This window comes from Salmo salar, chromosome ssa12 (genome assembly GCF_905237065.1).
Source record: "Salmo salar chromosome ssa12, Ssal_v3.1, whole genome shotgun sequence".
NCBI lineage: Eukaryota > Metazoa > Chordata > Actinopteri > Salmoniformes > Salmonidae > Salmo > Salmo salar.
This window is the reverse complement of record NC_059453.1, coordinates 7,045,001-7,057,500: the sequence shown is the minus strand read 5'-3', so window position 1 is coordinate 7,057,500 and position 12,500 is coordinate 7,045,001. Positions and strand designations below refer to the sequence as shown.

The 12,500-nt window shown below is 40.2% G+C and overlaps 1 protein-coding gene across 1 annotated transcript in view; it reads right to left on the bottom strand.

Annotated features, from left to right (window-relative positions):
- The window catches only part of LOC106593331 (protein sidekick-1), a 607,750-nt gene that overhangs the window by 137,338 nt on the left and 457,912 nt on the right, over nucleotides 1-12,500 (bottom strand). Inside the window, 4 exon segments of the mRNA XM_045692043.1 lie at nucleotides 3,125-3,223; nucleotides 4,884-5,051; nucleotides 5,054-5,078; nucleotides 6,869-6,984. Coding sequence (XP_045547999.1) covers nucleotides 3,125-3,223; nucleotides 4,884-5,051; nucleotides 5,054-5,078; nucleotides 6,869-6,984 — 408 coding nt within the window.

Genomic DNA, 12,500 nt, shown 5'->3' with positions numbered 1-12,500 from the left:
AGGTCTGATATAAGTTAGAGGTCTGATGGAAGTTAGAGGAAGCTTAAATATTCATTATTTAATAAAACAATGCACTGACTATTATGTTGTAGTTCTAGAGCAGTTTAGAGTTCTAGTGTTGTAGTTCTAGAGCAAAGTAGAGTTCCATTGTTCTTCTTCTCGACCAGAGTAGAGTTCCAGTGTTCATGTTCTAGACCAGAGTAGAGTTCTGGTGTTGTAGTTCTACAGCAGGGTAGAGTTCTAGTGTTATAGTTCTAGAGACAGGCTCTAATGTTCTAGTGTTCTAGTTCCAGAGCAGAGTAGAGTTGTAGTGATGTAGTTCTAGTGGAGAGTAGAGTTCTAGTGATCCAGTTCTAGAGCTGACTAGAGTCCTAGTGCTGAAGTTCTACAGTAAACCAGGTAAGAGTTCTAGTGTTCTAGTTCTAGAGCAGAGTAGTGTTCCAATTTTCTCGTTCTAGACGAGAGTAAAGTTCTAGTGTTGTAGTTCTAGAGTAGAATAGAGTTCTAGTGTTGTAGTTCTAGAGTAGAATAAGGTTCTAGTGTTGTAGTTCTAGAGCAAAGTAGAGTTCTAGTGTTGTAGTTCTAGAGTAGAATAGAGTTTTAGTGGTGTAGTTCTAGAGTAAAGTAGAATTCTAGTTCTAGAATAGAATAGCGTTTTAGTGGTGTAGTTCTAGAGTAAATTACAGTTCCGGTGTTCTAGATCTAGAACAGAGTAGAGTCCTAGTATAACAGTATAGCTTCCGTCCCTTTCCTCGCCCCTACCTGGGCTCGAACCAGAGACCCTCTGCACACATAGACAACAGCCACCGTCGAAGCATCGTTATCCATCGCTCCACAAAAGCCACAGCTCTTGCAGAGCAAGGGGAACAACTATTTCAAGGTCTCAGAGCGAGTGACGTCACCGATTGAAACGCTATTAGCGCGCACCCAGCTAACTAGCTAGCCATTTCACATCGGTTACACTAGTGCTGTAGTTCTACAGTAAACCAGGTAAGAGTTCTAGTGTAGTGTTCTAGTTCTAGAGCAGAGTAGTGTTCCAGTATTCTAGTTCTTGAGCAGAGTAGAGGTATAGGCTCTATTTTTGGCGGGTGCAAACGTTAGTTTGCAATTTCATCATGTAAAAACTGGTGCACTGATATTTTCCTGCTGTAACGGCAGGTTCTGCAATTTACCTGTCAGCTCGCTTGCGCTGAGGTGGGTGGGGTGGCAATATTTGAGGTGTGTCCTTAAAAACAAGTGCAGCGGTGATCATTTCATGAAGCGTCAATGGCAAGTTTTTTAAGACCCACAAAAAGCAGGTCTTAACGGTGACACAGTTGATGATTGTGTGTATTGTGAAGAACAGCCTATACACAGTTGATGATTGTGTGTACTGTGAAGAACAGCCTATACACAGTTGATGATTGTGTGTATTGTGAAGCACAGCCTATACACAGTTGAGGATTGTGTGTATTGTGAAGCACAGCCTATACACAGTTGATGATTGTGTGTATTGTGAAGCACAGCCTATACACAGTTGATGATTGTGTGTATTGTGAAGCACAGCCTATACACAGTTGATGATTGTGTGTATTGTGAAGGACAGCCTATACACAGTTGATGATTGTGTGTATTGTGAAGCACAGCCTATACACAGTTGATGATGGCGTGTATTGTGAAGCACAGCCTATACACAGTTGATGATGGCATGTATTGTGAAGCACAGCCTATACACAGTTGATGATTGTGTGTATTGTGAAGGACAGCCTATACACAGTTGATGATTGTGTGTATTGTGAAGCACAGCATATACACAGTTGATGATGGCGTGTAATGTGAAGCACAGCATATACACAGTTGATGATGGCGTGTATTGTGAAGAACAGCCTATACACAGTTGATGATTGTGTGTATTGTGAAGGACAGCCTATACACAGTTGATGATTGTGTGTATTGTGAAGCACAGCCTATACAAAGTTGATGATGGCGTGTATTGTGAAGTACAGCCTATACACAGTTGATGATTGTGTGTATTGTGAAGCACAGCCTATACACAGTGCCCATGGAAGGAGAGACGTGTATTTTATGATGATTCATCTCCTATTTAGAAACACAAAATAAATATTGGTTTCTTGCCATTTCGCTTAATTGGATTAAGGGGTTTTTAAATGGTCTTCTGAGAGCAGCTTTGACACATCCTTTTGACTTTTCATTATTCACAAGTCACATACCTGCATTTCACTTGTTCAAGTAGGCTATCCATCCCCCTTTTCAAAGAGCGCCCCTTGTCTAATTACCAAAGACAGGCTCGTCCAAACTCAGTCCTTCTATAATGACAGAGGATTGTTTTGAGAATCTGCATCACATATGCAACGCTACAACTGACAGGAGCCTAGTACGTTGTATAGACGTTGTATAGACGTTCTATCGTACAGACGTTGTATAGACGTTGTATTGATGTTGTATTGTATAGACGTTGTATAGACGTTATTCATAAACACATTTAGGCCTACGTGAGCACACAGTGCCATGGAACGAGAAAATACATTTAGTTCTAGAGCAGAGTTCTAGTGTTGTAGTTCTAGTGTATAGTTCTAGTGTTGTAGTTCTAGAGTATAGTTCTAGAGTATAGTTCCAGTGTTGTAGTTCTAGAGTATAGTTCTAGTGTTGTGGTTCTAGAGTATAGTTCTAGTGTTGTAGTTCTAGAGTATAGTTCTAGTGTTGTAGTTCTAGAGTATAGTTCTAGTGTTGTAGTTCTAGAGCAGAGTTCTAGTGTTGTGGTTCTAGAGTATAGTTCTAGTGTTGTAGTTCTAGAGTATAGTTCTAGTGTTGTAGTTCTAGAGTATAGTTCTAGTGTTGTAGTTCTAGAGCAGAGTTCTAGTGTTGTGGTTCTAGAGTATAGTTCTAGTGTTGTAGTTCTAGAGTATAGTTCTAGTGTTGTAGTTCTAGAGCAGAGTTCTAGTGTTGTAGTTCTAGAGTATAGTTATCGTGTTGTAGTTCTAGAGTATAGTTCTAGTGTTGTAGTTCTAGAGCAGAGTTCTAGTGTTGTAGTTCTAGAGTATAGTTCTAGTGTTGTAGTTCTAGAGAAGGGTTCTAGTGTTGTAGTTCTAGAGCAGGGTTCTAGAGTACCAGTGTTCCATCTCACCTGTGATGATGCCGTTCTTGTCTTTAGGCTCTGCCCAGCTCACTCTCAGAGATGTGTCCAGGATCTCAGTGAAGCTCAAGTGACCCACCGGACCTGGTGCTGTACACACACACGCACGCACACACAATCAATATCTATTGCACATTAATTATACCCACCGTTAACCCTGATACACACCCTACACCCAATCAATATCTATTGTACATGAATTATACCCACCGTTAACCCTGATACACACCCTACACCCAATCAATATCTATTGTACATGAATTATACCCACCGTTAACCCTGATACACACCCTACACCCAATCAATATCTATTGTACATGAATTATACCCACCGTTAACCCTGATACACACCCTACACCCAATCAATATCTATTGTACATGAATTATACCCACCGTTAACCCTGATACACAACCTACACCCAATCAATATCTATTGTACATGAATTATCCCCACCGTTAACCCTGATACACACCCTACACCCAATCAATATCTATTGTACATTAATTATACCCACCGTTAACCCTGATACACTCCCTACACCCAATCAATATCTATTGTACATGAATTATACCCACCGTTAACCCTGATACACACCCTACACCCAATCAATATCTATTGTACATGAATTATACCCACCGTTAACCCTGATACACACCCTACACCCAATCAATATCTATTGTACATGAATTATACCCACCGTTAACCCTGATACACACCCTACACCCAATCAATATCTATTGTACATGAATTATACCCACCGTTAACCCTGATACACACCCTACACCCAATCAATATCTATTGTACATGAATTATACCCACCGTTAACCCTGATACACACCCTACACCCAATCAATATCTATTGTACATGAATTATACCCACCGTTAACCCTGATACACACCCTACACCCAATCAATATCTATTGTACATGAATTATACCCACCGTTAACCCTGATACACACCCTACACCCAATCAATATCTATTGTACATGAATTATACCCACCGTTAACCCTGATACACACCCTACACCCAATCAATATCTATTGTACATGAATTATACCCACCGTTAACCCTGATACACACCCTACACCCAATCAATATCTATTGTACATGAATTATACCCACCGTTAACCCTGATACACACCCTACACCCAATCAATATCTATTGTACATTAATTATACCCACCGTTAACCCTGATACACACCCTACACCCAATCAATATCTATTGTACATGAATTATACCCACCGTTAACCCTGATACACACCCTACACCCAATCAATATCTATTGTACATGAATTATACCCACCGTTAACCCTGATACACACCCTACACCCAATCAATATCTATTGTACATGAATTATACCCACCGTTAACCCTGATACACACCCTACACCCAATCAATATCTATTGTACATGAATTATACCCACCGTTAACCCTGATACACACCCTACACCCAATCAATATCTATTGTACATGAATTATACCCACCGTTAACCCTGATACACACCCTACACCCAATCAATATCTATTGTACATGAATTATACCCACCGTTAACCCTGATACACACCCTACACCCAATCAATATCTATTGTACATGAATTATACCCACCGTTAACCCTGATACACACCCTACACCCAATCAATATCTATTGTACAATACCCCAATCCCAGAGAGGGAGAGAGAAGGGGGGAGAGAAGGGCGATAGAGGGAGAGAGAAGTGTGTGTGTGTGTGTGTGTGTGCGTACTGTCTTCATGTGTCTGTAGCAGTATGGGAGGGCTCTTGGGTCCATCGCCGGGCGTGGTGAAGCAGAGGGCGGAGCCTAGATACCAGGTGTACTTCATGAGTCCAACAACCAATCCGGTGAGGCGGGAACCGGGATAGTCAGGGGTGATGGTCACAGTGGTTACAGCTGCGGGGAGTGCTCCGGCCAGACTAGCAACTGAATGAGAGAAAGGGGAAGATAGAGGGGTGAGGGGAGAGAGAGAATAGAGAAGAGAGAGGAAAGAGAGGAAAGAGAGAGGGGAGAAAGAGGGGAGAGGAGAGAGAGGGGAGAGAGAGGGGAGGAGAGAGAGAGGAGGAGAGAGAAAGGGGAGAGGGGAGAGAGAGGGAGGAGAGAGAGGGGAGAGAGGAGAGAGAGAGGGGAGGACAGAGGGGATGACAGAGGGGAGAGAGAGAGAGGAGAGAGAGGGGAGAGAGAGAGAGGAGAGAGGGGAGAGAGAGAGGGGAGAGAGGGGAGGAGAGAGGGGAGAGGGGAGGAGAGAAGGGGAGAGAGAGGGGATGAGAGGGGAGAAAGAGGGGAGAGAGAGGGGAGAGGGGAAAAGAGAGAGGGGAGAGAGAGGGGAGAGGGGAGGAGAGAGGGGAGGAGAGGGGGGAGAAAGAGAGGGGGAGGAGAGAGAGAGTGGGGAGATGTTTCAGAAAAACATGAACATACACATCCTGAACAATGTGGGCTAACCCTAACCTAACCCTAACCATGTGCTAACCCTTACCCAAGACTAAACCTAAAACTGGGATAACCCTAACCCTAGGCTAACCCTAACCCTAACCCTGAGCTAACCCTAAAACTGGGATAACCCTAATCCTTACCCTCGGCTAACCCTAACCCTAACCCTGGGCTAACCCTAAAACTGGGATAACCCTTACCCTAGGCTAACCCTAACCCTAACCCTGAGCTAACCCTAAAACTGGGATAACCCTTACCCTAGGCTAACCCTAACCCTAACCCTGAGCTAACCCTAACACTGGGATAACCCTTACCCTAGGCTAACCCTAACCTTAACCCTGGGCTAACCCTAAAACTGGGATAACCCTAATCCTTACCCTCGGCTAACCCTAACCCTAACCCTGAGCTAACACTAAAACTGGGATAACCTTAATCCTTACCCTAGGCTAACCCTAACCTTAACCCTGGGCTAACCTAAAACTGGGATAACCCATACCCTAGGCTAACCCTAACCCTAACCCTGAGCTAACCTAAAACTGGGATAACCCTTACCTTAGGCTAACCCTAACCCTAACCCTGAGATAACCCTAAAACTGAGATAACCCTTACCCTAGGCTAACCCTAACCTTAACCCTGGGCTAACCCTAAAACTGGGATAACCCTAATCCTTACCCTCGGCTAACCCTAACCCTAACCCTGAGCTAACCCTAAAACTGGGATAACCCTAATCCTTACCCTCGGCTAACCCTAACCCTAACCCTGGGCTAACCCTAAAACTGGGATAACCCTAATCCTTACCCTCGGCTACCCCTAACCCTAACCCTGAGATAACCCTAAAACTGGGATAACCCTAATCCTTACCCTCGGCTAACCCTAACCCTAACCCTGGGCTAACCCTAAAACTGGGATAACCCTAATTGTTACCCTCGGCTAACCCTAACCCTAACCCTGGGCTAACCCTAAAACTGGGATAACCCTAATTGTTACCCTCGGCTAACCCTAACCCTAACCCTGAGCTAACCTTAACCCTAACCCTGTCTCTGGTTAATTGACTGTTTTCTACCTTGTATCTCTGGTTGATTGACTGTTTCCTACCTTGTATCTCTGGTTGATTGACTGTTTCTACCTTGTATCTCTGGTTGATTGACTGTTTTCTACCTTGTATCTCTGGTTGATTGACTGTTTCCTACCTTGTATCTCTGGTTGATTGACTGTTTCCTACCTTGTATCTCTGGTTGATTGACTGTTTTCTACCTTGTATCTCTGGTTGATTGACTGTTTTCTACCTTGTATCCCTGGTTGATCCCGTTGATGAACTGCTGAGGCGGAGGGTTCCAGGTGAATCTGATTGTGGAGGAGCTGACTGCTGTTACCTCTACAGCCTGAGGGGGCGCTGTGGGGACTGGAGAGACACAGAGAGAGACAGGAAGAGGACACGTCGGACACACACACTCTGGTTGCATCCCAACAACCTATAATTTCTCCTGAAGTGTGCACTTGTTCACTTCCCATCACTCATTTGAAAATAAATCATAGTTATAAGACAATGATGTGAACTCCCTCTAGTGTAAACTCCCTCTAGAGTAAACTCCCTCTAATAATATAGCGGAAACTCCCTCTAGTGTAAACTCCCTCTAATAATGTAGCATAAACTCCCTCTAATAATATAGCGTAAACTCCCTCTGGTGGAAACTCCCTCTAGTGTAAACTCCCTCTAATAATATAGCATAAACTCCCTCTAATAATATAGTGTAAACTCCCTCTAATAATATAGCGTAAACTCCCTCTAATAATATAGCGTAAACTCCCTCTAGTTTAAACTCCCTCTAATAATATAGTGTAAACTCCCTCTAAAAATATAGTGAAAACTCCCTCTAGCGTAAACTCCCTCTAAAACATACTGTAGTGTAAACTCCCTCTATGAATATAGTGTAAACTCCCTCTGTTAACATAGTGTAAACTCCCTGTATGAATATAGTGTAAACTCTCTATATAAACCTAGTGTAAACTCCCTCTATGAAGACAGTGTAAACTCCATCTATGAATGTAGTGCAAACTCCCTCTATTAACATAGTGTAAACTTCCTCTACTAACAAAGTGTAAACTCCCTCTATGAATATAGTGTAAGCTCCCTCTAAAAAACATACTGTAGTGTAAACTCTCTCTAAGAATATAGTGTAAACTCCCTCTATTAACCTAGTGTAAACTCATTCTATGAATATAGTGTAAACTCCCTCTATGAATATAGTGTAAACTCACACTATTAACATAGTGTAAACTCTCTCTATTAACAGAGTGTACACTCCCTCTATTAACCTAGTGAAAACTCCCTCTATGAATATAGTGTAAACACCCTCTATGAATGTAGTGTAAACTCCCTATATTAACATAGTGTAAACTTCCTCTAAAAACATAGTGTAAACTCCCTCTATGAATATAGTGTAAAGTCCCTCTATTAACCTAGTGTAAACTTCCTCTATTAACATAGTGTAAACTCCCTTTATGAATATAGTGTAAACTCCCTCTATTAACATAGTGTAAACTCCCTCTATTAACCTAGTGTAAACTCCCTCTAGTGTAAACTCCCTCTAAAAAACATACTGTAGTGTAAACTCGCTCTAAGAATAGAGTGTAAACTCCCTCTATTAACATAGTGTAAACTCCCTCTATTAACCTAGTGTAAACTCCCTCTAGTGTAAACTCCCTCTAAAAAACATACTGTAGTGTAAACTCGCTCTAAGAATAGAGTGTAAACTCCCTCTATTAACATAGTGTAATCTCCCTCAATGAATAAAGTGTAAACTCCCTCTATTAACCTAGTGTAAACTTCCTCTATTAACATAGTGTAAACTCACTCTATGAATATAGTGTAAACTCCCTCTATGAATATAGTGTAAACTCCCTCTATGAATATAGTGTAAACTCCCTCTATGAATGTAGTGTAAAATCCCTATATTAACCTAGTGTAAACTTCCTCTATTAACATAGTGTAAACTTCCACTATTAACATAGTGTAAACTCCCTTTATGAATATAGTTTATACTCCCTTTATTAACATAGTGTAAACTCACTTCATGAATATAGTGTAAACTCCCTCTATTAACATATTGTAAACTCCGTCTATTAACATAGTGTAAACTCCCTCTATTAACATAGTGTAAACTCCCTCTATTAACCTAGAGTAAACTCCCTCTAGTGTAAACTCCCTCTAAAAAACATACTGTAGTGTAAACTCCTTATATTGACCTAGTGTAAACTCCCTCTATTAACCTAGTGTAAACTCCCTCTATAAACATACTGTAAACTCCCTCTATTAACCTAGTGTAAACTCCCTCTATTAACCTAGTGTAAACTCCCTCTATGAATATAGTGTAAACTCCCTCTATGAATATAGTGTAAACTCCATCTATGAATATAAACTTCCTCTATTAACATAGTGTAAACTCCCTCTATTAACCTAGTGTAAACTCCCTCTATGAATATAGTGTAAACTCCCTCTATTAACATAGTGTAAACTCCCTCTATTAACCTAGTGTAAACTCCCTCTATGAATATAGTGTAAACTCCCTCTATGAATATAGTGTAAACTCCCTATATTAACATACTGTAAACTCCCTCTATTAACATTGTGTAAACTCCCTCTATTAACTGAGTGTAAACTCCCTCTATGAATATAGTGTAAACTCCCTCTATGAATGTAGTGTAAACTCCCTATATTAACCTAGTGTAAACTTCCTCTATTAACATAGTGTAAACTTCCACTATTAACATAGTGTAAACTCACTTCATGAATATAGCGTAAACTCCCTCTATTAACATATTGTAAACTCCCTCTATTAACATTGTGTAAACTCCCTCTATTAACTGAGTGTAAACTCCCTCTATGAATATAGCGTAAACTTCCTCTATGAATCTATTAACCTAGCGTAAACTCCCTCTATTAATATAGTGTAAACTCCCTCTATTAACATAGTGTAAACTCCCTCTATTAACATAGTGTAAACTCCCTCTATTAACCTACTGTAAACTCCCTCTATTAACCTACTGTAAACTCCCTCTATTAACCTACTGTAAACTCCCTCTATTAACCTACTGTAAACTCCCTCTATTAACATAGTGTAAACTCCCTCTATTAACCTAGTGTAAACTCCCTCTAGTGTAAACTCCCTCTAAAAAACATACTGTAGTGTAAACTCGCTCTAAGAATAGAGTGTAAACTCCCTCTATTAACATAGTGTAATCTCCCTCAATGAATAAAGTGTAAACTCCCTCTATTAACCTAGTGTAAACTTCCTCTATTAACATAGTGTAAACTCCCTCTATGAATATAGTGTAAACTCCCTCTATGAATATAGTGTAAACTACCTCTATGAATATAGTGTAAACTCCCTCTATGAATGTAGTGTAAACTCCCTATATTAACCTAGTGTAAACTTCCTCTATTAACATAGTGTAAACTTCCACTATTAACATAGTGTAAACTCCCTTTATGAATATAGTTTAAACTCCCTCTATTAACATAGTGTAAACTCACTTCATGAATATAGTGTAAACTCCCTCTATTAACATATTGTAAACTCCCTCTATTAACATAGTGTAAACTCCCTCTATTAACATAGTGTAAACTCCCTCTATTAACCTAGAGTAAACTCCCTCTAGTGTAAACTCCCTCTAAAAAACATACTGTAGTGTAAACTCCTTCTATTGACCTAGTGTAAACTCCCTCTATTAACCTAGTGTAAACTCCCTCTATAAACATACTGTAAACTCCCTCTATTAACCTAGTGTAAACTCCCTCTATTAACATAATGTAAATTCCCTCTATTAACCTAGTGTAAACTCCCTCTATGAATATAGTGTAAACTCCATCTATGAATATAAACTTCCTCTATTAACATAGTGTAAACTCCCTCTATGAATATAGTGTAAACTCCCTCTATTAACATAGTGTAAACTCCCTCTATTAATCTAGTGTAAACTCCCTCTATGAATATAGTGTAAACTCCCTCTATGAATATAGTGTAAACTCCCTATATTAACATACTGTAAACTCCCTCTATTAACATTGTGTAAACTCCCTCTATTAACTGAGTGTAAACTCCCTCTATTAATATAGCGTAAACTCCCACTATGAATCTATTAACCTAGTGTAAACTCCCTCTATTAACATAGTGTAAACTCCCTCTATTAATATAGTGTAAACTCCCTCTATTAATATAGTGTAAACTCCCTCTATTAACATAGTGTAAACTCCCTCTATTAACCTAGTGTAAACTCCCTCTATTAACATAGTGTAAACTCCCTCTATTAACATAGTGTAAACTCCCTCTATTAACATAGTGTAAACTCACTTCATGAATATAGTGTAAACTCCCTCTATTAACATATTGTAAACTCCCTCTATTAACATAGTGTAAACTCCCTCTATTAACATAGTGTAAACTCCCTCTATTAACCTAGAGTAAACTCCCTCTAGTGTAAACTCCCTCTAAAAAACATACTGTAGTGTAAACTCCTTCTATTGACCTAGTGTAAACTTCCTCTATTAACCTAGTGTAAACTCCCTCTATAAACATACTGTAAACTCCCTATATTAACCTAGTGTAAACTCCCTCTATGAATATAGTGTAAACTCCATCTATGAATATAAACTTCCTCTATTAACATAGTGTAAACTCCCTCTATTAACCTAGTGTAAACTCCCTCTATGATTATAGTGTAAACTCCCTCTATTAACATAGTGTACACTCCCTCTATTAACCTAGTGTAAACTCCCTCTATGAATATAGTGTAAACTCCCTCTATGAATATAGTGTAAACTCCCTATATTAACATACTGTAAACTCCCTCTATTAACATTGTGTAAACTCCCTCTATTAACTGAGTGTAAACTCCCTCTATGAATATAGCGTAAACTCCCTCTATGAATCTATTAACCTAGTGTAAACTCCCTCTATTAACATAGTGTAAACTCCCTCTATTAATATAGTGTAAACTCCCTCTATTAACCTAGTGTAAACTCCCTCTATTAACCTAGTGTAAACCCCCTCTATTAACCTAGTGTAAACTCCCTCTATTAACCTAGTGTAAACTCCCTCTATTAACCTACTGTAAACACCCTCTATTAACCTAGTGTAAACTCCCTCTATTAACCTACTGTAAACTCCCTCTATTAACCTAGTGTAAACTCCCTCTATTAACCTAGTGTAAACTCCCTCTATTAACCTACTGTAAACTCCCTCTATTAACCTAGTGTAAACTCCCTCTATTAACCTAGTGTAAACTCCCTCTATTAACCTACTGTAAACTCCCTCTATTAACATAGTGTAAACTCCCTCTATTAACCTACTGTAAACTCCCTCTATTAACATAGTGTAAACTCCCTCTATTAACCTAGTGTAAACTCCCTCTATTAACATAGTGTAAACTCCCTCTATTAACATAGTGTAAACTCCCTCTATTAACATAGTGTAATGAAAGTCTGATAGATATATTAAGAGGAAGTTAATAGAGGGAGTGAGCATGATGTTCTCTCTCCCCTGCCATGCTGTGTCCTCTGGGGCCTCAGCAACACTGTTCTACACCAGCACAGCAGCACAGTGGACACTACATCCTATCCTCAGGAGGAACCAGGAAGGGAAATCCTGCTCTACTCCAGCACAGCAGCACAGTGGACACTACATCCTATCCTCAGGAGGAACCAGGAAGGGAAATCCTGCTCTACACCAGCACAGCAGCACAGTGGACACTACATCCTATCCTCAGGAGGAACCAGGAAGGGAAATCCTGCTCTACACCAGCACAGCAGCACAGTGGACACTACATCCTATCCTCAGGAGGAACCAGGAAGGGAAATCCTGCTCTACACCAGCACAGCAGCACAGTGGACACTACATCCTATCCTCAGGAGGAACCAGG